A 24,496-nucleotide genomic window follows, 5' to 3' on the forward strand; every position below is an offset into this window, starting at 1 on the left:
ATTTCAAAATTCAAGTATTTCAAGTTGCAATTTTAGATACAGTAGACCCTTTCATGGTGAATTACGATTTACTCAAAAAAATGACATCAATCTTATTTTATAATTTTGATCCAAAATTCTTAGAATAAATTTCGTCCAGACAAGAAGCAAACTTGTTTTTGCGGTATTTTACACATATGCACCTAAATTATGGTGAATTTACTATTAGCTGCTTCAAGTGTAAAGTATTTAAAGAAAATGCTTCACTTCTTTATAAATTGGCCGGCTGGTCAACTAATGATGCAGCAATTCAAGAAGGTCGTTCCTGAATCCTACAGATTTGGTATAAGATTGCAGTTAGAAGCTAATTTATTTAATAATATCTAGAAAAATGCAGGAAATTGAAGAGAAAACAGGAAATTAATTGAAAATTAAATAAAATTAGAAATTATAATCTCAAACTCAACTCTGATCCTCCTAACTTCTAGGTATTTCATCTTTTTATAGATGAAAATTTTTATTCCTAACAAATTACATCCTCTAAATTAGAAAAAAACTGCTTATTCTTGATAAACATTTTAAAACGTATCCCATCATAATATGGATTTAGCAAAATCCAAAACCTAAATATAAATAGAACCAAATGAGAAAATAAAAAATGAGACCCAACTAGACTATGTGAGCTGGGATCTGTCCTGCTCCATTCCTGCGTCACCTAGCCATTTGAACTAACTTATTTTTCCATTCACGAGAGAGAGAGAGAGAGAGAGAGAGAGAGAGAGAGAGAGAGAGAGAGAGAGAGAGAGAGAGAGAGAGGCCTTCTACAATCTCTAGGTACCAAATTCTGAGAAAAACAATGAAACCATCACCTTCATTCTCTCAGAAACCACCAATTTATTTGCCAAAAGAAAGGTTAGCACTATCATTTTAAGAATTAACTAGAGTTAGGAGAATAAAATATAACTTAGGCAGTTAACTAAGTAACTTCTTTAAAGGTTAGGCGAATATCTGTAACCTGAAGCAGCTAAATATAAAATTTCCATATTTTAGGCATAGTGACAAAAGTTTAAAACGGCAAAATCTCGGGAGTAAAAAACTTGGGAGATTTTGAAAATTTTCATAAATCTCGCATTTTTTTGGCAAAATCTTGGCAATAAAAAATAAATTTTAAAATATAAAAAATAATTTCTATAGAAAAATATAAATAAAACACATTTAAAAATAAAAAACTTGCTATACATTGTATTCAAAGTTTGTATTTAAATATTTGTATTCAAAGTTTTAAGTTAGATACTAATATAGTCATCTTTTGATGCAGTTGTGGACCATCCAAGAATTGAGATGTAAATCCAGAAGATTTTGACTTGGAGGGAGAACATAATTTACATACTCTCAACATGGACTACCTTGATCCTGTTCTTCCTACTAATTCAGACGATGAGGCAGATTTATGATAAGTTTTGATTGCTTTAAAATTTATAATATTTATGTGTTAATTTATTGTTATAAAGGGAAGGGTCGAGCCCCTCTTTTGCTAGCAGAGGGTGCAGGGAGGGGGGGCAAGCCCCTCCTCTGTGAATAGGAAGCACAAAGAGGGGCTGAGCCCCTCTTCTGCGAGCAGAGGGTGCAAGGAGAGAGGCTGCGAGCAGAGAGAGGGTCGATCGACATACCTGTTGAGTGTTGACGGAGGGGGAGACAATGACTGCCTGTGCGTACCGTCGCCAGAGACTGGATCGTCGTCATGGGTGTAAGAGAAAGTTGCAGGGGCTGAGGGGGAGAGGCAAAATCGAGAGGGTAAGCCCCTCCCCCTGTCGATAAACCCCTTTTAGGGTTTGGCTGCAAAAGAAATTTGGATCTGGGTCAGGTCCGACCCAAATAAAAAATGTAATTTAAAAATCGAAATGGACATTTTTGGACTCGGTCAAAGTTGACCGAGTCCAAAATATAGACGAACTTGGCCTCGACTCGTTGACCGAGTCCGACTCGGCGTTGACCAAGTCTGGGCCAAGTCCGAAGCCGCACCTGAGTCCGCACCCGTGTCGACTCGGGTGCGGCACCTCCTTAGCCGAGTCCGTGTGACATAGGTTACAAAGATGTTATTTGCTTATATGTAAATCACTTGCTTTTGTTATATAATTATGGTGATTTAGGTTTTCGCTTTAGCTTTTCAATACTGTATGCACTTGTTAATTTTGTGTTTTAGTCTTGGAATGGTTTATTTTATTTTATATTTTAATTGCAGGGTTAATTTGGAGGAGTAAAAACACTTGGCTATTGTTCTTCCAATTTTATAATGTGTTATCGTTATTATTATTATGTTTTATATGAACAACCTAGGGGGTTAAGGCCCTCCCTTTTCCTACTGGTGGCTATACATAGGGTTGTCAATGGCTCCAGTTGGTACCCACGACCCGACTCGAACCCAAATTTCTGGGTATGATCATGAAAAATGCTGACCCAAATAATATTCAGGTCTACCCGAACTTGACCCAAGCAATATGCTGGCTGGGTTTGGGTTATGATTTTTTGCCGGGTACCCGACCCGACCCGACCCAGGTTTTTTTTGCTGCTACCTTACACGAGTATTTTATATGCATTTTTAATAAAAATAAATTTCTCAAATTATCCAGGTTTGGATTTGGGATTCCATTTTTGTGACCCATCAAAACCAGAACCCAATCATTAATTATTTGGGCGAGTCTGGGTCAACCCTGATCCAACCTGTTGACAGCCTCAGGCAGTTATTCAACCATCCATACCATAAGGGTCCCACCACATGATGACTTAGCACAAGCTGCTCCTACCAAACAGCTTCAGTTCAGTTTCTTAAGAAACTGTTTTCATCATTTATTGTCAAGTTTAACTTTCCTCTTTTACACCACCTAGGTGGTATCCATTAATGTCAAGTTTAACTTTCCTCTTTTCCATCACCTAGTTGGTATCCCATGTGTTTAGCTGGGTCCTGTGTCAAGCTGAAGCCCAGGATCGAATCCCTCTGACACATGGGGCCGCTGTTGTTCCGGTAGGGATCCGCCTAACCCCAACTTGCCTTTCAAAACAAACTTTCCTCTTTTCCGTTAGGTCACAAGATAGAATGGTATAACTAAACTTCAAAAATTCAAAGCAGTTGTTGCTATTAGGCTATTAGAACGTCCAAATTTACTTGTACTAAAAGAAAACTACACATGTTTTGCCGTTATCAACTGTCCCATCTCGCCGTACCCTTATATCGCGTAACGCGTACTCGGTCACAGTGATCGTCAACGTCATCACCAAAATACTTGGTTGTAAAGGGATCGATTAACGGTCAGATACTGACCCAACAATATTAGGATCTGGATCTGGTCTGATTAGTTACACCTGATCGGATCGATCCACATGATGCAATAATCACGTCCGTGTGCGGCAAAGACACATGGTTTGTGCATTGAACCCACTACATCCTTCAGTTTGAAGGCCTTAAACCGAGCCATCAAATTAAGTGTAAGGAGCCTTTTTGGGCTATTCAACCCTGAGCTGGATTCTACCTAAGCGATGTAAGGTAAGGATGCAAATGGTTCGTATCAGTAACGGCTAAATACATGGAGATTCGGATCGAAATAGGATCGGAAACAGACGAAAAGTTGCAAGAACTTCATCTTGGATCCGACCCATTTGCGTCCCTAATGTAAGGTCGGACTAGTAAAAGCCGTCGGTCACCTCAAATTGGATCAGTATCTGGATCCACCGGATCTGACTCACGATGCATAGGAACCAGACAACACAACTACTTTCGCGCCCTTTACCACTCCCCACTGCATGGCTTCCACAAAAAACCGCCGTATCGCCAGACTTTCAAAGCGAGATATGATAACCAAAACACACGATAACTTAAAAATATCGCTCATTTCAGCGTCGTTTTTTTAATTTTTTGTTGGGAGTTAAATATCGCGACATTTTTCCCGGAGACGAGATTCATGACGTTGGCCGGTAAAAGATCCGCCGGGCCCAAACGCGTGCTTTGTAATTGTAGATAAACAAGACGCCCATCAAGGGGATCGGGCCGGAGCGGGCGGGAGATCGGCGAGCGAGCGGAGCGATGGCGAAGGCGGGCGGTGGCGGGACGGACGAGGAGGAGCTGGTGAGGGCCGCCCTCGAGGGCACCGGGGAAAAGGTCGTCAATGCCGTCCGGGTCGCCAAGAGCCGCGGCATCTGGGGGAAGTCCGGCCGGATCGGCCGTCACACGTCCAAGCCTAGGGTTTTGGCTCTCACCAGTTGCGTTCTCTCTTATCCCCCCTAATCTCCTTAGATCCAGATCTCTTGCCTTCTTCCGTTTGGCTCATGATCTCGCAGAAGTTCTGCTGCTTTTTTACTGTTATTTTGCGCTTGAATTGTTTTTTTTTATTGTGTGAGCTACAGTACAATTGTTCCACTGGGTGCGATTTTTGTACTGGTTCTGTTCGATTTCATCGCATAGAAAACTGTCGTCTGAGGGTCTCTAGTGATGCATTGTATACACGAATCTAAACGAGATTATAGTCGTTGTTTGATTGCGAGATATATTTGAATTGTTCCATTGGGTACGGTTGTGGTACTGGTGCGTTGGTTACGTACCCTTTCCGTCCGTAGCAAGCTTTCATCTCTGAGGATTCCTAGGAATGAGTTTTACACCTGAGTATAGACCCGATTGTAGTCGTTGGTTGAGGAAAATTATGATAATAGGATACTGGGTCGCGGACTGTGATTTGATTGATGATGAAGAAATGGAACATCTTTTGATATATACAAGGGATCCTCCAGATAATTTAAATCGAAGTAATTTGATGACCTACTCAGCCCTATATGACATGACCGATCATTCGAAACTCTCCAATACAGCATGACAAGTTTTGTTTGGAACTAAGGAATGAAAATCCTTCTTCGAGGTTCTCAACAATTTCTGCAAAATTTTTTGTGGGTCTGAATTGTTTCTGCCTGGCAGTATTGCTTGTTTTAGATCATATTTGTGATTGTTGCTGGCTAATGATGGTTTTTAGAAAAATGGGTATTCGTGAGGTTTATGTCAAGAATTACTTGGTTTAGCAAAATTTAAAAGAAATTAAATAAAATACTGGTATCATGGACATTAGGGAGTTTATTTTTCTTAATTTAGTTACTTACCACCTCCAAATCTCTGTCAAAGTTATGGGCTACATTGTGGCCATGCCTCCAGGATATGTTCAAGCCACCTCCAGTGTATACTTGTTAGGTTGTGTATAGTGGTTTCTGTGGTGTCTGTACACAGTTTGTGTCATCACCTTGGCTATCTGTTGCTACATCTGTTGTGGCATTCTATGCGATCTTGTTTGCTAAGGGTTATTTCCGCCTTCTGCTCCTGTCTTACTTTCTTGTATACATTTTCCATTTGCGTCTCTTTAATGTTCATTAATGGTGATACAATCATGCTCCTTTCTTTCATTTTGCTGACAATTTTTCATGCTTACTCCTGGAAAGTTGATCATAGCACACCGAAATATCTTTTTGTAACTTGTGCAAACATTTTGTCAGCTTTTCTGCGTGTAGCTGGAGGGGAGAATAGAATGCACTGGACAGTGTACATAATTTTCCTTTTGGTACTACAGTTGCATAGAGGATCGGGCTTTTATATAAGAATGCATGCAAGAGAACATTGAATGAGTATAGGAGAAGAAAACACTAGGCACTCATATTGTTGTTAGTTGTTACATGATACATATAAGTTTTTCCAAGCATGCAAGATTTTGTTTGACCAATAGAACTAGTTGGAATGAGTCGTTTGAAGGGTAAGATTGGTTTTCATCTGATGAAGGTGAACAATGAAAGAAGAAAATGAAAAGTAAAGATGGTCACAGAGGCGAGGAAAGATGGTAAAAGTAGAGCGTGGAAGCATACTTTTTCACAAATATTTTCATTGATAGACTGGGTAGCTCTGTTCATGTGCCAAGTTTTATGCAAGACTGGGCTCTTCAAGCTTCGCTTAGTAGAGGCTTGAACTTGGCTTGATTAATCTTGGGTAGGCACTTTTCTTTTCAAATTGAAGTTGGTGAAGAGAGAGGAGGGAATTTGAATTCATGGCCTCTTGTATGAGGAAGAGTTTGTGCTATTCAAACAGACTAACACAAAATTTTTGTGGTAAGATTTTGAATAGAAATTTTGTATAAACAAAGAGTTGCTTTTTAGCAAGCTGACTTGGCATCAAGCATGGGCTTGTTTAGTGTGAAATCCTTTCATTAATATTTAAGATTGGCCTATTTATTACTTGAACAAACTTTCATGCTTTTAGCTATGTTAATATAAGTCGACTAATTAGAGTTTTATTCATGCTTAAGGTTGTTTCTTATATTTTATAAATAATAAGGGACTTAACTGTAATTTTATTCTTTTGGCTAATCTCTACTTAAACAGGAGATTAGACCTAATTTCAATATGTGAAGAACGAATTTTCCTCTCTCTCTCTCTCTCTCGGTTCTCTATTGTACCAATCTACATGGTATCAGAGTCGACGCTCTTGGGAACGTGACCTCTGGTTCTGCGCCATATCGCGTGAAGGTGGATCGCGTGATCTCGAGATCGCGTGAAGGTATATCACGTATAGAAGACCGGGTAAGGTGTCTGTTGTTTTCTTTTGATCGCGTGAAGGTAGATCACATGTAGAAGATCGGGTAAAGTTCCATTGTTTTTTTTTGGGTACAGATCTGATAACAGATCTGTAGTCTGACAAAAGTCATGACTCAGATCTGTAATTAGATCTACAAGTCGTGGTGAAGCCATGGGCTTTCGGTCGACCCGATCTGGTGAGTGTAGGTATGGGTGCTGTGCAGATGACGTGAAGCGGGTGACAGGCAGTATCTGTGCCTATGCTTTGGTGATGATGGAATGACAGCGTGGAGCAGACGCTGTTCTCAAAGTTTTTTTTTCGGCAGCGTGAAACAGGCGTTGTTATCAAAGTGTTTTTTTTGGATCTGATACAGATCTGCAGTATGGATCTGCGTATTGTGGAGCAGATCATTACTATGTTATGCTCCTGTGCAACTGCGTGAAGCAGACGTTGTTATCAATTTTTTTTTTATCTAATACAGATCTGCAGTGTGGACCTGCATAGTGTGGAGCACATGTTTTTTTTCTTTCAATCTGATACAGATCTGGGTGTCGTGGTGAAGAACAATCATCGTCGTCGATCTGCGTATTGTGCAGCAACAACAATTGTTGAGATTTCTTTTTTTTAATCATTATGGGTGAAGCTCCCAAATCTGATTACAAGAATGAGGCTATTGGGGAATACAAAGCCTTTGCCAATCCTTTCTCATATGGCTTTTCCGTTAAATTGAATGAAACAAATTATGCAAGGTGGTCCAGGATGTTTATGATGTCCATGTCTGGACATCGTAGAAAGCATATTTTATTGGAATCTGAGCCAAATGATAAAACTGAAAAATATAATACTTGGGAAGAAGATAATGACATTGTTATGTCATGGATAATGAATAGCATTGAACCTCATATTACAGATGGCCTAATTTATTATAATACAGCCAAACAGATGTTGGATAATCTTCGAGATACATATTCTCAAGAGACGAATGTGAGTCGTATTCTCCAAGTTGAACAAGAGATATATAATTTACAGCAGGGTGATCAGACCTTGGCCCAGTACTATGCTACTATTGTTGCTCGGTTCCTCATAAGCTTATCATCAGAGTTCACAGTTGCTAAAGTCGAAATGTTGACCGGGTCTGATGTTCCTACTCTTGCTGATGCATACAATCGATTGAGTAGACTGGCCATCTCTCTTCTACAATCTCAACCTGCATCTCAGTCATCTGCTTTAGCTGTTCCATCTAGTTATGGATGAGGAAATACTATGAATGTTAGAGGCAGAGGTCGTGGAATAGGTATGGGAGGTAGAGGTAAACTCCAATGTACCTATTGTGGAAAATCAGGACATTTAGAAGATCGTTGCTGGGATAAACATGAACAACCTGCATTTCTTCCATTAAAGCCAAATGTTCCAAAAGCTAATGCTACAAAACTAGAGGTGGAGCATGAATCCAATTCTCTTAGTGAACCTATCACTCTTAGCCGTGCAAAATATGAGGAGCTGGTCTCTCATCGTCCTTCAAGTTCCTCTTCTCCTGTAGTTGGTGTGGCCTACTCTACCGGAGATCATCTTTCTCCCCATGATAGTAAGTGGATTATTGACTCTGATGCTTCTAGACATCTATGTGGAAATTCTAAAAAAATTTCAGATCTAAAGGCTATTACTGCACATTGGGGAGTCTCATTAGCTGATGGGAGTTCCTCTCCGGTTATCGGTCAGGGAAATGTCTCTATATCCCCTTCCTTACAGTTGAAAAATGTCCTTCATGCTCCTTCATTTCCTTAAAGTTTACTGTCAGTGAGTTGCCTTACAAAAGAGCTAAATTGTAGAGTGATATTTGATCATGTGTGTTGTCATTTTCAAGAATTGCTGACGGGGAAGAAGATTGGTGGAGGCTATGAAGAAAATGGAGTCTACTATCTACATCACCCTATGAAAAACATTTATGCTGCAGTCGATTCTTCCTCAAGTCCTGTTCAGTGGCATCGTCGTCTCAGACATCCTTCATTGTCGAAGCTTCATCGTGTCATTCCTCAAATTCCGTCTACTACATCATTCCAGTGTGATGCATGTCAGTTGGGCAAGCATCATCGGAGTTCGTTTCCTTCTAGTCAGAGTTAGTCCAGTCATAAGGTCTTTAAACTTCTTCATGCGGATGTATGGGGTCCTAGTAAGATTCCTACCAGGACCCAATGTCATTATTATCTTGTTATTGTCGATGATTTTTCTAAGTTGTCTTGGGTATTCTTAATAAAAGAAAGATCTAAAGTTCCTAACATTCTAAAATCTTTGGTCATTGAAATAAAAACCCAGTTTGAGTCAGTTGTTAAGATTATCCGCACTGATAATGCTCTTGAGTTTAAAACCACAACATTATTGCAATTTTATCGGGATCATGAAATTAAACCTCAAACCTCCTGTGCCTATACCTCTCAACAAAATGGGGTAGCTGAACGCAAACACAGACATCTCCTTGACGTAGCACACACCCTTATGATTCAATCTAATGTTCCTGCTTCATATTGGGGTGATGCAGTTACCACTGCCTGCTATTTGATCAACCGCATGCCTTCATCATCTGTGAAAGACCAAATTCCTTTACAAATCCCGTATCCGAGTGCACCTCTCTTTTCTCTTTCGCCCAAGGTATTTGGGTGCGTTTGCTTTGTGCACAGACTTGGACCCGATCGTGATAAGTTAGCACCTCAAGCCACTAAGTGTATATTTATAGGCTATCCAAAAAACCAAAAGGGGTATCGATGTTATGATCCAATCTCTCGTCGGGAGTATGTCAGTGCAGATGAATCCTTCTTGGAGTCCCTTCTATACTATTCTAGTACTGGTACTCGGCTGCAAGCTGATCATGATGACTCTTTCCCTCTTCCTGTTCCTCTTTTTCCTTTGGAATCGATGCCCTTATTATCGAATCCAACTCCACCTACCTCATAGTTTCACAATCCTCCATTGTTGTATGTGCGTAGAGCTCCAACTCCTTCAGTGCCTCCATCTACTTCTTTTCCTGAGGTAAGTACTTCTGATAGCAATGACATTCATGTTGATGATGACAGGCCAATCACTCTGCGGAAAGAGACACAACAATGTACCTTATACCCTATATCTAAGTTTGTGTCAGATACCCGACTTGGTAATCAGATGAAAGCTTTTATTTCAGCCTTAACAGCTGAAACTATTCTTATGAGTTATCAAAAGACAATTCTCGATAGCCAATGGAAGCAGACTATGCAAGATGAAATGGATGCTTTACTGTCTCAACAGACATGGGACCTCGTTGATTCCCCAGAGGATGTGGACATTGTTGGATGCAAATGGGTATATACCATTAAGTATAACTCAGATGATTCAATTGAAAGGTATAAGGCCAGGTTAGTAGCAAAAGGCTATACTCAGACATATGGGGTTGATTTCTTTGAGACATTTTCTCCTGTAGCACGAATGTGCATAATTCGTCTTGTTCTTTCTGTAGCTGTTCACCGTGGATGGAGTTTGTGTCAGCTAGATGTGAAAAATGCATTCTTATATAGAGATTTGTCTGAGACAGTCTATATGCAACAACCTCCTGCGTTCGAGGTTGAGGGGGAGTGTCAGAAGGTGTGTAGATTAAGAAAAACGATATATGGTTTAAAGCAAAGTCCTCAGACATGGTTTCAAAAGTTGTTTGAGGTAATGTCAAAGTTTGGTTTTAATAGATTAGCGTCAGATTACACATTATTTGTTAAGAAAACTAACTCAGGCATAGTAGTTATGGGGGTATATGTGGATGACATCATCCTTACAGGAGATAACATGAATGATATTGTAGCTACAAAGGCTTATTTTAAAAAACATTTTGTTACAAAAGACCTTGGTTCCCTTAGATACTTTCTGGGCATAGAAGTAGCCAGGGGCAGTGAGGGTGTGGTTTTGTCACAACGGAAGTATGTTCTTGATTTACTAAAAGAGACAAGAATGTTGGGAGCTAAACCAGCAAATATTTTCATGGATAACAAAGTTCATTTGTTTGATGAGGGGTCAAAACCTGTTGATAGCAAGAGCTATTGCTCATTGGTAGGAAAATTACTATATGTGACAGTGACTAGACCTGATATTGCTCTGGCTGTAAGCAAGGTTAGCCAATTCATGGACAAACCGACTGAGGTACACTGAAATGCTATAATGATGACACTTATGTACTTAAAATCCTCTCCTGGAAAAGGGCTGTTATTCAAGAAAGGAGGCACTCTGGAGGTAGTTGCTTATTCTGATGCTGATTATGCTGGGTCTGTAGAGGATAAAAAATCTACCACAAGATTCTGTGTATTTGTAAGAGGTAACTTAATCTCTTGGAGAAGCAAAAAGCAAACTGTTGTTGCTAGGTCAAGTGCTGAATCAGAATATAGAGGTATGGCCCAAACAACATCTGAATTAATGTGGGTTCGAACAGTGCCGACTGATCTTCAAGTGAAGGTTTTATCTCGTATGATGATGATGTGTGATAACAAGGCAGCCACATATATAACCAATAATCCAGTATTTCATGAGAGGACAAAACATATTGAAGTTGACTGTCACTACATACAAGATATGGTTCAAGCTGGACATATCTCTACCAAGCATGTAATCTCTGAGGATCAAGTTGCAGATATTTTTACAAAGCCTCTTGCCAGGCTTAGTTTCTCAAAATGTTGCGGCAATCTGAGCATGATTGATATCCATGCTCCATCTTGAGGGGGAGAGTTAAGATAAGTCGACTAATTAGAGTTTTATTCATGCTTAAGGTTGTTTCTTATATTTTATAAATAATAAGGGACCTAACTGTAATTTTATTCTTTTGGCTAATCTCTACTTAAACAGGAGATTAGACCTAATTTCAATATGTGAAGAACGACTTTTCCTCTCTCTCTCTCTCTCTCTCGGTTCTCTACTGTACCAATCTACAAGCTAGCTGAGCCTGTGCCTTTCCAAATAATCTCGGCCCATCTTTAGTGATATGCAGTAGTAGTTGCTAGGCCAAGCTATAAATGTCCCTACACTAGCGTGATGGGGTCCTTGGACACCTTGCTATCTGTTACAGAGCACCCTTGATTCTGGTGAGTAGCATAACTTTTAAAAATTTTAAATGATATTATGAAAATTTCTATCTCTACTTCATGTTAATTTGGATAGGTACCATACTAAATGTTAGCCTACTGTTTCACACTTGGAAATTTGTGTTTTTGATTACGTGTTGAGGGTTATTATATCATAGGTTTGTTTCTGATTATGTGATTCTTGTTATATCATAGGTTTGATTCTGATTATGTGATCAATTCCTTGTTATATCATAGGTTTAAATTGGAATGTTAAATTTCTGTTGCTTTGCAGCCAGATTTTCATCAAAGGGGCAACAAACAATAGCTCTTCTTCGGGTTTTGAAGTATTCTTCTGGAGGTGTTTTGGAGGTGATCTTCTGTGCTGAGTGTCATTTAATGCTTTCATAAGCTTCTGTACTGATCTTGGTATGAGCATAAATAAAAGTAAACCTCAGACAACATGAATTGTATTGAGTCTACTGTATGTTTCACTACCTTTACCACAGTTCTTACATACGCCTTTACTAATCTTGATATAATATAGACGAAGGTGAACTTTGTATAACACAAATGGTATTCAATCTACCGTGTATTGCATGTGGTCTTAAAGCTACTGTATATTTCGTATTACCTTTTCTGACAAATTTGTAAATATGTGTTCTTGTTCCTCCTCTTTGAAAGTTGCATGCTTAACAGATCCCTACGCCTTAAAACCCTTTTGTTTTTCATTTAAAATTTTGTTGAGAACTTTGTTATCTGGACACATGGTCATATAAGTGTCTCGATGTCAAACATGGGATCAAGCATGTTGATGCTTAAATGTTAGATTGGATACATGTACACACCGGCACCCTCAACACGAGGGCAAAGAGAAAGTTGCTATGAATTCAGAAGATAACACAACTCTTTGTTGTTTCTTACTTTTCCAAGAGATTAAGGAATTCCCAATAAAAATACAAAATCCAGTAGTAGAAAGACGATCCTGAGTAGAGTCCCCAAAATCAGCATCACTGTAAGCTCTCAACTTTCTAGAAGAAAACGATGAAAAGAACATACCATAATGCATGGTGTCCCTCACATATCTAATGATTCTGAGAATTGCAACAAGATGGACTGTCCTGGTGGAGCTCATAAGATGACTAACGACATGGACTGCGTAAGTGATATCTGGTCTGGATATAGTCAAATTTATCGAACTCCCAACTAACTGCCTATATACCATTGGATCTTCTAATTCCACTCCTTCTGAAGCCCTTAGTTTTAAATTTTCTTCTATTAAAGAACTAGCTTTCTTTGAATCATCTTACAATCTCACCTTCACAACCAAATCAGTTGCATATTTATGTTGATATGCAATCTCTAAACTAAGGAAATACTTTAGATTTCCCAGATCCTTCATTTAAAAAGTAGTGTAGCTGGTGTGGATTTGGGTCAGATATCCTACCGAATTAAATCTGCTTGTCAATTTCTGTAAAGTTTTCCATATCTGAATAGTTGACTGGGTCAGATTTGGTTTTATCTTTTCACATTTGACTTTGAGCCTAATGTGATAAATTGCAGCTACCATCACATGTAGATTTAGATCCAATTAGGATGAACAGTTAATGGGTCTGTATTCAATAAATGCTTTATTCATTCGGTTCTGCATCCAAGTACGAACTCAAATCTGATTAGACATCTGATTCTGACATGCAAATTTGACCCAAGCTTAATCCATTTGCATCCTTCATAGGGGGAGAAGCTTGACCTTGTTTAACCAACAAGCCCTAGAATCTCAACCCACTATAAGTCCAGCCCCCCCCTCTCTCTCTCCTTGTCAAAAGAGTAAGATATATTTGAACATCGTACTACAAAGAAAGATGATTTCAAATTAGTGATCCAAATGCATGAGACTAAAATTCAATGAAATACTAGTATTTTTTACCATTCTTCTTTCTTAGACGATTCAAATAAAACAATGAATTGGTGGCCAACTTTAAAATAATTAAGATTCCTATATTTTTAGACAAAACTAACAAAATTGTTTATAATAAGTACGTCTGAATCTGATAAATAGCCTAAAGCTTATAAAATACTAAAGGCCCGTTTGTTTCATTCCCATGGAAGGGAAGGGTCTTCATGGTATAGGGCATGAGTTTCTGCAAACTCCATCAGCTCAGCTTTCCCATGAAGGGCCTTTCATATGGGGGGATGTATGAAGGAATTTTCACGTGAAAAAAAAGAAAGGTGATGGGAAAAACTGAGGCCCACTTGTGCCAGCATGTCACTTTCCCACCATGATGCCTGGATGTCTGTTTCACCCATAGTGGGAAAGGGATGCCAGCTCAGCACTTTTTCATGAAAACTACTTGAAACAAGTGGGCCCTAATCAGTCTAAATTAAAGTATATAGAAGTGTCAGTGCTGCCATGTTTTGGACATGGACACCACTGGGTGGTAGGAGCGTTCCAGCGAGGGTGGGCAATGGGTTGATAGGATGCGAGCCTTAGAAGCCACTCCATTTGGATGGGCCAGGCTGCGGCTCAAGCCAGTGTTGGCAGGTTGGACCATAGAACACCTGCTAGCCACCTGCTCCTTTTATGGGCCAAGCTGCTGTCCAAAATACCTGGGCTGTCTCAGGTTGTCCAGCCCTATTGTCCACATAACATCGGTTGAGAATATTTCTGTGTTCCATGGTATTTTCGATGTTTTCATATATTTTAAATTTAATGCCAATATTTGCTATAACATGGAGAATGATGGTGCTTTTTGGTACTTCCATTTTCTTTGATAATTCTTCTCTGATGCAATTTCTCCTCTCCAAATGTTTTAGATGTTGTGCTTTTGTAATAAATCTATGCTAAATAAAATTTTCTATCAAACTAGGGATGCATGGCATGATAAGCTGCATTTTCTGCTTTAGAATTATTTTGCTTCCAAAGTTGGAAAGCACTGATAACTGTCTGTTTGTATTTAGCCTGCAAAGCTCTACAAGGTTAGGCATCTCTCTAAAGTGGAGGTTGTCTCAAATGACAATAGTGGGTGCACATTTATGCTGGTAACTTTTTTCTTTTTAATGTTATAATAGCTTTAATTCCTGTTGAGGCCTTCTGTAACCTATTTGGATGTGTTGAGATTGATGACATGCAAAGAAATTGCATTTATTGTGTGTATGCATGTTTCTCTACTAATGCTTTTGCTTTTCTGTTCATTAAGGGATTTGATAACCTTAGAAGCCAGAGTGTTTCACCCCCACAGTGGACCATGCGCAACATTGATGATAGGTGATTGCTAAGGGAATACAATGATGTTTTTTTTCCGTCATGTTAATAGGATTTTTCCTTATTTCTTTTGATCTTCATTAGTCACCAACATGATATGGTTATTTTTCCTCTTTAATAATTAGCTGTGTGATTCTGAACAGTTATTTTGTTCCTTCAGTCTCTTTCTTTTTCAACTTAGAGCTGCCTGTTGGAAATATCTAAGTGGATGCAGTTAGCATAAGTGAGTAAATTAATTTTATCAATTGGTTTGATTCTCTCTTTTTTTTTCTTTATTGCAGGAATCACTTTCTCATTTGCATCTTAAATATGTGCAAAGATATGTTGGGTCACCTTCCAAAAGTCACTGGAATAGATGTTGTGGAGATGGCTATTTGGGCTAAGGTATCTCTTCGTCTCTCTTTTCTCCTTTTCATAACCAAGCTGGGGGTGTGCCCCAGTGGATTCTAGTCTGAGTCTACTTAGTGTGGCTTTTTATCATGCCAGCTATCGTGGTCAATGCTGTGACTTTGTGAACTTCATGTTTGTGTTTTTTAAATGTATCATTCTTCTCAAAATCTAAAAATGATGGTTGCCAATTTAAAGAAAATACATGAGAAGTGAGCGGGAAGTGTGAAAGAAAGCACATGAAAAACATAAAAAGAAGCATGAAAGAAGCATATAGGAATCATGTAGGGAAGCAGGAAAGAAATGCGATAAGCATATGAGAAGCATGGGAGAATCAAGCTTCCTATCAAGTTTTGGAAGTGAGGAGTTTTGCGCTTTTGAAGCGAGTTTCAGGGAAGCGTGCTTTCCACTTAATCTATGAAGCTTCCGGTAACTCTGGTGCTACTCCAAAAAACACTGGTAACTCAAAAGTGTAAAATCACTGAACAACATACTAGCATCTCAAAAGAGGGAAGATTGCTGAAAAAAAAAGATAAAAATAAAAATTTTCTTTCTTGCATTTGAGAGAAGCATACTTTAGCACCAGCCACTCCATCTGTGATGGTCTAAAACAAATTTCAACAAATTGTTCAAGAAATAGGATTATATTTCAGTTGCAGCAGTTTTTGTTCTTAATTAATAGCCAAATGAATATCAGTGAGGATACTAATGACTTAGATTGTTTTGGTAATAGATTAAGGACAGGCATTGTAGCTACTTAGAAGGAATCCAAAAGAACCAGAAGTAGGGTGGTATTTTTGTCTTGCAGTCAGGGTTGTCCTGATTGAATATGTATTTTGCAGCCATTTGGTTCACCTGGAGACCCAGAAGTTATTGATTGGATAAAGGGCATTTCTTTGCTTACTCCTTGAGTGGTGTTTCAATACCAGTTTAGTTTTTGTTCTTGTTTTGGTGCAAGTTGTTTGTGCCAAGGTTATAAAAAGTGTGTCATAACCAGTATCGGCCAGGGCCAAAATAAGATACGAATCGTATCGTAATTTGTATTTGAATAAAAAATCCCAAACAATCTAAAAAAAAGAAAAAATCAGGAAAATATATAAAAAAGTCATAACACATGAAACAATGCTAAATAAAACCATAATATCACATATCAAACAATATTAACTGCATAAGACATTGAACCTTCAATAATCAAGATAATATGCTATGAATGACATGCATATCTCACAAGAAAAATGCAAGCTGTGTAATAATATTCATATTAAACAACAAAACTAAGCTAATAAGTCACAAGATTCATAATAGTGCATGTTTACATAAACAAAAACAAAATCACAAAGTGTTTCTCAATACTTAACGGTAAAAATTTTACATAACCAATTTTTTTCAAAGTTCAAACAAGAAAGAAGACTTCTTGCAACAAATCAACCCCAAATCACTCCCAAGTTCTTTTGGAATGAATATAAACTCACCTTAAGGGATCTTATGTTAAAAAGTATATGTATGTATATATATATATACTCATGTATAAATATAAATTCTATATTATAATAGTTTTTTCTATAGGGGCATTTTAGTCTTTTCACATGTAATCAGTGTTGTGAAAAGCGTTGAGGTGTAGTGAGGCGCTCCACCAAAATCTGAGGCGAGGCGTAAGCCTCGAGGCGCAAAGCGTAAGCCTCAATTTTTTTTATTAAAACTTAAAAAAACTATAAAAATTATCTAAAATTATAAATAAATAAGAAATGCTTTATTGATGAAGCAACAACCAACAAAAAATAAAAAAACTCAAATAAATACGGAAAAAATATGAGATTAACATGTAAAAGTAACATTAATGCAACAACTTGATCTATGTAAGTATCTAAGAAATAAAATATGAGCATTCATTCAATAAAAAATTAACATTAACAACAAAATGCATATTAGCACTAACAACATCATGTCATAATTAGAAAATGCATGTTAACATTAACAACCAAATGTTAATATATTTATCCAAAACTCTTCAAAATGAGTGTTAACATTCATAATTACAACTCAAAGACCTCCAAAACATATAAATGGCCATAGCTTTATAATATGAATTAGGGCCTAGGCTCTTCTTGTGTCTCGTCATCATCAATATCTAAGTCTTCAATGTCCTCATCTGAGGAATCCATATAAATAGGTTCTCATTCATCTTCATTCTCTGACTCTTCATCATCTGCACTTTCTTCCTCCACGTCCTCGGTAACTTCTTTTGCTTTTCTTTTTTCTTCAATAAAAAATCATGTATTAAATACTTATGTTATGTAATTAAAAAAATATATTTATATTCATAACAAGGTAAAAGGAATATAACTTTACCTCGATCTCTTTAAGACTTGGCTTGCCTAGAACCACTTTGTGAATCATGAAGTGAAGTGACATTTTCAATAGGTACATGCTTAATGTCATTTATGTCGAAGTTCGGATCCAACCATGAATTTTCCAACCAATTGGGATCACTAGGCAACATTGGATCTTCCTTTTCCACAATCCACTCATCGTCTGAGTCTATATGATCTAGACATATGGGGTCTTTGGTAGCCCTCCTCCTCATATTTCTCTCTCTTAATTTCATATTGTACATTACAAAAACCAATGCATTCATATTCTCTTGTTCAAGTTTATTCCTTCGTTTTATATGTACCTATAATTTTAAATAATTGATAATCAATTATAAGATAATTAAACTTATAAAAATGTATTTCAAAAATAAAATACAAAGTCACAAACCAATGAGAAAGTACTCCAATTTCTCTCACAGCCCGACGCACTGCATGTCAAACTTAGAATTCGAATTGCAAAATTCATCAACTCAAGATTTTTGTGCCCAAATGAACTCTACCAATCAACTGCATTCAAATAAAACAATAAAAAAATGATAAAAACATTAAGGATGTCATAATTAACAAAAACATAAAAAAATATTGACAAATAACAACATAATTTCAAACTTACAAGGACTTTTTAATTTTCTTGTTGTAACAACTGCCTCTCTACCAAACAACCCCTTTGCCTTTTTAAATGCATCGATTTGTGTTGTAATTTTCAACTGAATATTTGTATCAGAAACCAATTTTTCAACACAAACATAAAAGTCACTCATCACTTTTCCATTCGGGTTGAAGTTGTCAGCATAATGAAAATGTTGATTTAAATAATAGGCAGCTGCATGCAAAGGCTTATGAAGTTGCAAGTCCCATCGTCTATCAATGATATCCCAAATAGGTTTATATTTTCTTTCAACCTTGTCAAGGTTTGAAGCAATTTTTTTCTTTGCTCTATCCATTGCCTCATACAAAAATCCCATAGTAGGTTCATCTGCATCAACTAATCGCAATACTTTCACGAGAGGCAGTTTAACTTTAATTGCATATGATATGGTAGCCCAAAACTTATGATCATTAAGAACAATATAAGAAATGTTTTTAATAACAGATTTCTTATAGTAATTAGATGATCTAAAATTTGAAGATAAGAACATCGACTTTAACTCTTTCTTATAACATCCAATACTATGAAGTGTGAGATATGTTATGGCAAAACGAGTGATGGCTGGACGTAGAAGTTCTTTCTTCTTTGTGAACTTTCTCATTAAATTTAATAACCATGCATAACTATAAATGTATTTTGTAATTTTTTTTGTCTTTTGCACTGTATCTTTAAAAATTGATATCTTTCCAATATCTTCTAACATAAGATCCAAGCAATGCGCTGCACATGATGTCCAAAAACATGTTTTTCTTGATGTTAACATATTTCCAGCTGCCATATAATTTGGTGCATTATCTGTAATGAATTGCACCATATTACTTTCACCAACTTCTTTAACAACTTCTTCAAACAACTTACACAAATTTGCACCAGTTTTTCCATTTCGCTGATGTCAATGAACTTCAAAAATACTGTCCCAGATGAGCTGTTCACAAGAAAATTAATTAAGTTTATTCCTTTTTTATCTGTCCAACCATCTGCCATAATGCTGCAACCAACCTTTGACCATTCCTTTTTGAACTATTTTAAAATTTTGTGAGTACAATCAACCTCGTCCTTCAAAATCCACGTTCTGATATCGTGATAAGAAGGTGGTTTGAACCCTCGCCCATAATTTGCAATAGCTTCTACCATTGCACCAAAATATGAACTATTGCAAAGATTAAATGATAAGGCATTTGCATAAAAAAATCTACCAATAGCACGACATACATTTTTTCTTTCATCCCTTTTGAAAGCAGTGTTTATTGTGGTTTGTCGTGCTTCTTTGTTTACAAAGAGGTCCATAGGACTACTTGTGCTTGTTTTTGCATCACTACATGATCTACTGGTTTCTTTATTCACATTATCGCAGGTTGATGATCCAAAATAAACACTTCTCCCGATATCCAACTTGTTTTGTTCTTTCTCTTGTTTCTTTTGCTTTTGATCTTTTAGATGATTTTGAAAAAATCTTTTCACATTTGGTGGAACTGCTTCGCACATGCTTACACCATGTTTTGTGCTAGCTAAGTGATGCTTTAACCTATAGATGCCTCCTATAGTCTGTTTATGACAGTAATTGCAAATTACATGTCCTACGAGTTTGGGATCTTTAGTGGGATTTGGAACTTTAACTCTATGATCCCATCCTACATCTTTTCTCATTGTTCAACTGCAAAAATACATATAACAAAATATATATTAACACAAAAATTAGATTCATATTCAATAAGAATCAATATATATATAAATTGAAAACTAATGGAAACACAAACACATGAAGTCAGTGAGAACTAGAAAATTATTAGTTCAATTTTTTTTTATTTAGGAACCAATTTGAATTACTTGCCACTAAAAGGAGAATATAGAAAAAACTAACAATGTATTCAATGTGAATGATAACAGATCATGGGCAAAGCTAAGTAAATGGGAAAAGATTCAATGTGAATGATAACAGATCATGGGCTGACTTGCAAAGATTTAATGTGAATGATAACAGATCATGGGCAAAGCTAAGTAAACCCTACCAGATTACACATGTAGTAAGCATTGAAGTTGCAACTCCGACCTCAATGAATGTGAATACATAATGTCAATTCAAATATAAATAAATTTTATGAAATAAAAGACGTAGTTACAATGCAAAGATTCAGAATTTTTCCCCTTGCAGTAAGAGGGTTCGGGGGCTCCCCCCGGCGCGGGTCCAGGGGGGGCCGCCCCTGGTGGGGGGTCGTAGGGGGGCAGCACCCCCCGAAAGATTTTTTTTTTTGGGGGCTGCCGGCGTTGTGTTGAGACGTTGCAAGTTGGAACCCCAAATGGTTTCATTAATTTATAAAACGATCAGGTCATACTTATAAGATCCATTACAACAGTTAAAAACCGAATAAGATAAAAAAAGACCATGACCATATGCAACGATCAGTTAGTACATTACAAAAGACAGACAAACTCTCTTGAAAGAATGTAATTGCAATAAAAATAAAAAGAATAATACCTATGATAAGAAAAAAATGGCTAAAATACCTCTATACGATTGCAATATGTAAAATAAATACAATTTAAGAATTCTCAAGAAAGAAGATTGTGAGAGAGGGAGAGACTGTGAGAGATGAGAGAGAGAAGGAGAGACTGTGAGAGAGGGAGAGACTACAAACACAAGAAAGAAGAACACCTAAGTTGATGCTATTATGGTTCGTATAAGACATTCACAGTTTGAGACGGATACTCTGAATAGAAAATTTAATTCTATAATGGCACCTCTTGGTGCTCGCGCTGAATTGCCATATATGAATATTCATATGAATTAAATGAGAGAATTGAGAGAATTTTTTAGGGTAACCTTTTTAGCATTTAACTTTTCAAAGGAAGATTCAAGCTGGCAAATGTAAACTGCTTTCATTGTTAGAGAAGGGTTGGACTGCTATAAGACTCAGTGAGCTTAATGAAATAGTCTTGTGAACTGAACAGTTGGCAACAACAGTAAGGCTCCATTTAGAAACTGGCAGTCGGATGGGGATTACGAATTTGAGAAACTGGCAGTCGGATGACTGAAAAAATCATTTTTTTCAAGTTTTAAGGCACAGCCAACCATTTTTCAACTACTCACCAACCGATAATAGCAGCGGCTGGCCGGACAATAGCCAACCACCCAAAAGAAATGAAAAAAATAACAGTTGCATGAGAGACGAGAGAAACTGTGTGTGTGTGTGTGTGTGAGAGAGAGAGAGAGAGAGAGAGAGAGAGAGAGAGAGAGAGAGAGAGAGAGTACCTATTTTCTGGGCTCGACCACGAGAGAGAGCTTGCGTGCGAACGACGAGAGAGAGAAGCTGCGTGAGAAAAATACGAGAGAGAGAAACAAAATGCAAAAATAAAAGCTTAGGGCCCCAACCCTAATTAGGGTCGGACACTCTTTGTTTATACCCCAACTTTTAGTCAAATTAGGGCTTTGACCCTCATTTGACCAAAAGCAGTAAAGGCGTATACGCCTCATTTTGAGGCGTGCCTCGCCTTGAGGCATGCGCCTCAAGGCGTATGAGGCGTACACCTTGGGGGTTTTGCGTTTTATTCATGCGCCTCAAGGCATAAAGCCCCTCGTCTTGAGGCGAGGCATGCTTTTTGCGCCTTGAGGCGCGTTTTTAATAACACTGCATGTAATTATAGTTGTTTTTAGAAACAACTATCTTTTTCCTTTTTTATTCTTTATTCTTTATTTTTCTTTTTTTTTGTGTTATTTCCTATGCCATTGGGGCCCCCAATCCGTGGAGTCATTGGAGCCCCAAAGGTCATAGATATGACCGTTGGTAACTCCCCAACGACTCTACGTGGGGAGCTCTCAATGGCCTCCCTCCTTGTTGGCTGTATATAAATAAGGGATGTGTTACCCCCTATTCCTCAATGCTTTTCAAAGCATATTTTCAATAAGATCATATTCTTTTACTTGTTTGTATTGCCCTTTGTTGGCTCTTTGTATTGTCCCACCATGGACTTGTGCCTATGCACTCTTTTACTTATATTGTGCTTTCGTGCCTTTGTATTGTCCACTATTGGACTTGTATGTACTTTTGCACTTTGTTTATACAATTCCACATACTTCATTACATGGTATCAAAGCCAAAGTGCCCTTGATCCTTTGGAAAATTGTTCATGGGTTGGTGGTGCTTGCGGAACTCAAGGTGGAGGAGCTCTTTTTGTTGATCTTCTATATTTTCTCTTCCCTCTTCTATCAAGTCAAATAAAGAATGAACAAAAAATAGATCTCTCATTTAAATTAAATGGTTCCAAATACATGATGTGAGCATTCGCTATAAAAAATAACCTCAAAGGCAAGATGCTTTGGGGATACGTGATGGGCTTTATTCTGAAGCCTCAACTCAAACTCACTAAGTTGGAAGCAAATCAAGAAAAAATGTTAGAAGGAGATACTCGAATCAAAGCCATTGAAGGTCATCAATCCAAAGTAGAGGATTGGGAAAGCAAACATGTAAAAATATTTGCACGGTTCATAAACAATGTTGAGCTCAAAATATATGCCGATTTTGCTAAGTTCCGCAAAGATAATTAAACATGATTCTTTATGAAATATATGTATACCAAAAAAGACCTTGCAAGACAATTTTTTCTTCAAGAAAAAATACGTACCATCAAACAAGGGGACATGAATGTTCATGACTACTTTAGTACTCTTGATCCTCTATGAGATGAGTTATCCCTTCTTGAACCCAAATGGGTTGCTAGTGAGAATGTTGAGCTAAGAAGGGAACAAATGAAAAAATAACACTTTTTTATGTTTTACATGGGCTTAGGCTCGAATTTGAACATGATCTTCTCTCCTCCATTGATCTAAACCTCTTCCTTTAGAAGACGTCGTTGCCGAAATATGCCAAGAAGAAACTCGTCATGGTATGATTAAGGGAGGAGATGAAGTGTTAGACGTTTCTAAACCCGACAATCATGTAAAATCTTACAAGCCTCCATACTTTGGAAGGCAAAATTGCTATAATGCTAACTATAAAAAGGTTATCTGTCATCGTTGCCATGAACAAGGGTACATAAGACCTAATTGCCCCAAGTTGAATTACTCTCTAAAGAACAAGGTGGCTTCTGTTGAAGAATTCACACCAAAGAAAGATGAACCAAATAAGGGAAGATATTCTTTTTCACTTACTCAACTATCGGAGGCACTTCAACAATTACTCAAATCTCCATCCACATCAGGTGCCATGATAACTTCATCTTCTCCTTTAGGTATGTCTTCTTGGATTCTTGACTTAGGAGCCTCCTTTTACATGACACCTCGTGAAAATGGTCTATCCGATTTATGCACTAACTTAAAAACTGCTTATGTTTTCATTGTCGATGGAACATCTTTACGAATTAAAAGTATTGAAACCTTAGATTCTTTTCAAAAATTTTGCTTTTCAAAAGTTAGGGTTGTTTCATAACTAAATTTAAATCTCTATTTCGTTTTTCAAATTTTTGATCATAGATGTGAAATCTTCTTCTCATCTAAGGGTTGATCTGTATAGGATCTTTGGTCCAGGAAGTAGATTGGGGAAGACCATAGAAGAGGAGATCTCTACTTCATGAATTATTTAATTCTTACTTCTAATTCTTTTTGTAATTATGTCCAAGATAAGGATATCAAAAATTGACATAAAAGACTTGAACATCCAAGCTACTCAAAGATGTATCTTTTTTCTTTTGAGGAAAAATTTTATAATGAAAAAGATTTAATTTACAAAGATTGTATCTTTGGAAAGATAAAATCCATCCATTTTCCTAATAGAACTTTTGTCTCTAAGAGACCTTTTGAATTAGTGCATTCGGATGTTTGGGGACCTTCTCTCGTCGTATCAAAATGAGGATATTCATATTATATTATTTTTATTGATGATTTCACTAGATATGCGTAGATCTACTTCCTTAACTTCAAATCCGATGTGTTCTCTTTCTTCAAAAAATTTCATATGATTGTCAAAAATCAATTTCAAAGCAACATTTCTACTCTTAGATCTAATTCAGGTGGTGAATACTTATCAAATGAGTTTCAAACTTATTTAAAACAAAATGAGATTTGTCACCCAAAAACATATCCTAGAACTCCCCAACAAAATGAATTAGTTGAAAGAAAACATAGGCATATTATTGAAACCACTAGGACACTATTATTTCAAAAGATATTTCAATTTTTTTTTGGCTGAGGTT

The 24,496-nt window shown here is 37.2% G+C and overlaps 1 protein-coding gene across 1 annotated transcript in view; it reads left to right on the top strand.

The window, feature by feature from the left end:
* Window positions 1-3,928: 3,928 nt before the first annotated feature.
* The window catches only part of LOC149838652 (exocyst complex component SEC3A-like), a 154,535-nt gene continuing 133,967 nt past the window's right edge, over window positions 3,929-24,496 (top strand). The window contains exons 1-5 of the mRNA XM_090006726.1: window positions 3,929-4,232; window positions 11,936-12,012; window positions 14,599-14,679; window positions 14,838-14,905; window positions 15,184-15,286. Coding sequence (XP_089862852.1) covers window positions 4,058-4,232; window positions 11,936-12,012; window positions 14,599-14,679; window positions 14,838-14,905; window positions 15,184-15,286 — 504 coding nt within the window. The 5' untranslated portion in view covers window positions 3,929-4,057. The remainder of the gene's footprint in view (window positions 4,233-11,935; window positions 12,013-14,598; window positions 14,680-14,837; window positions 14,906-15,183; window positions 15,287-24,496) is intronic.

The sequence above is a fragment of the Nuphar pumila genome, chromosome 5, assembly GCF_984573655.1.
Source record: "Nuphar pumila chromosome 5, dmNupPumi1.hap1.1, whole genome shotgun sequence".
NCBI classification, from domain to species: domain Eukaryota; kingdom Viridiplantae; phylum Streptophyta; class Magnoliopsida; order Nymphaeales; family Nymphaeaceae; genus Nuphar; species Nuphar pumila.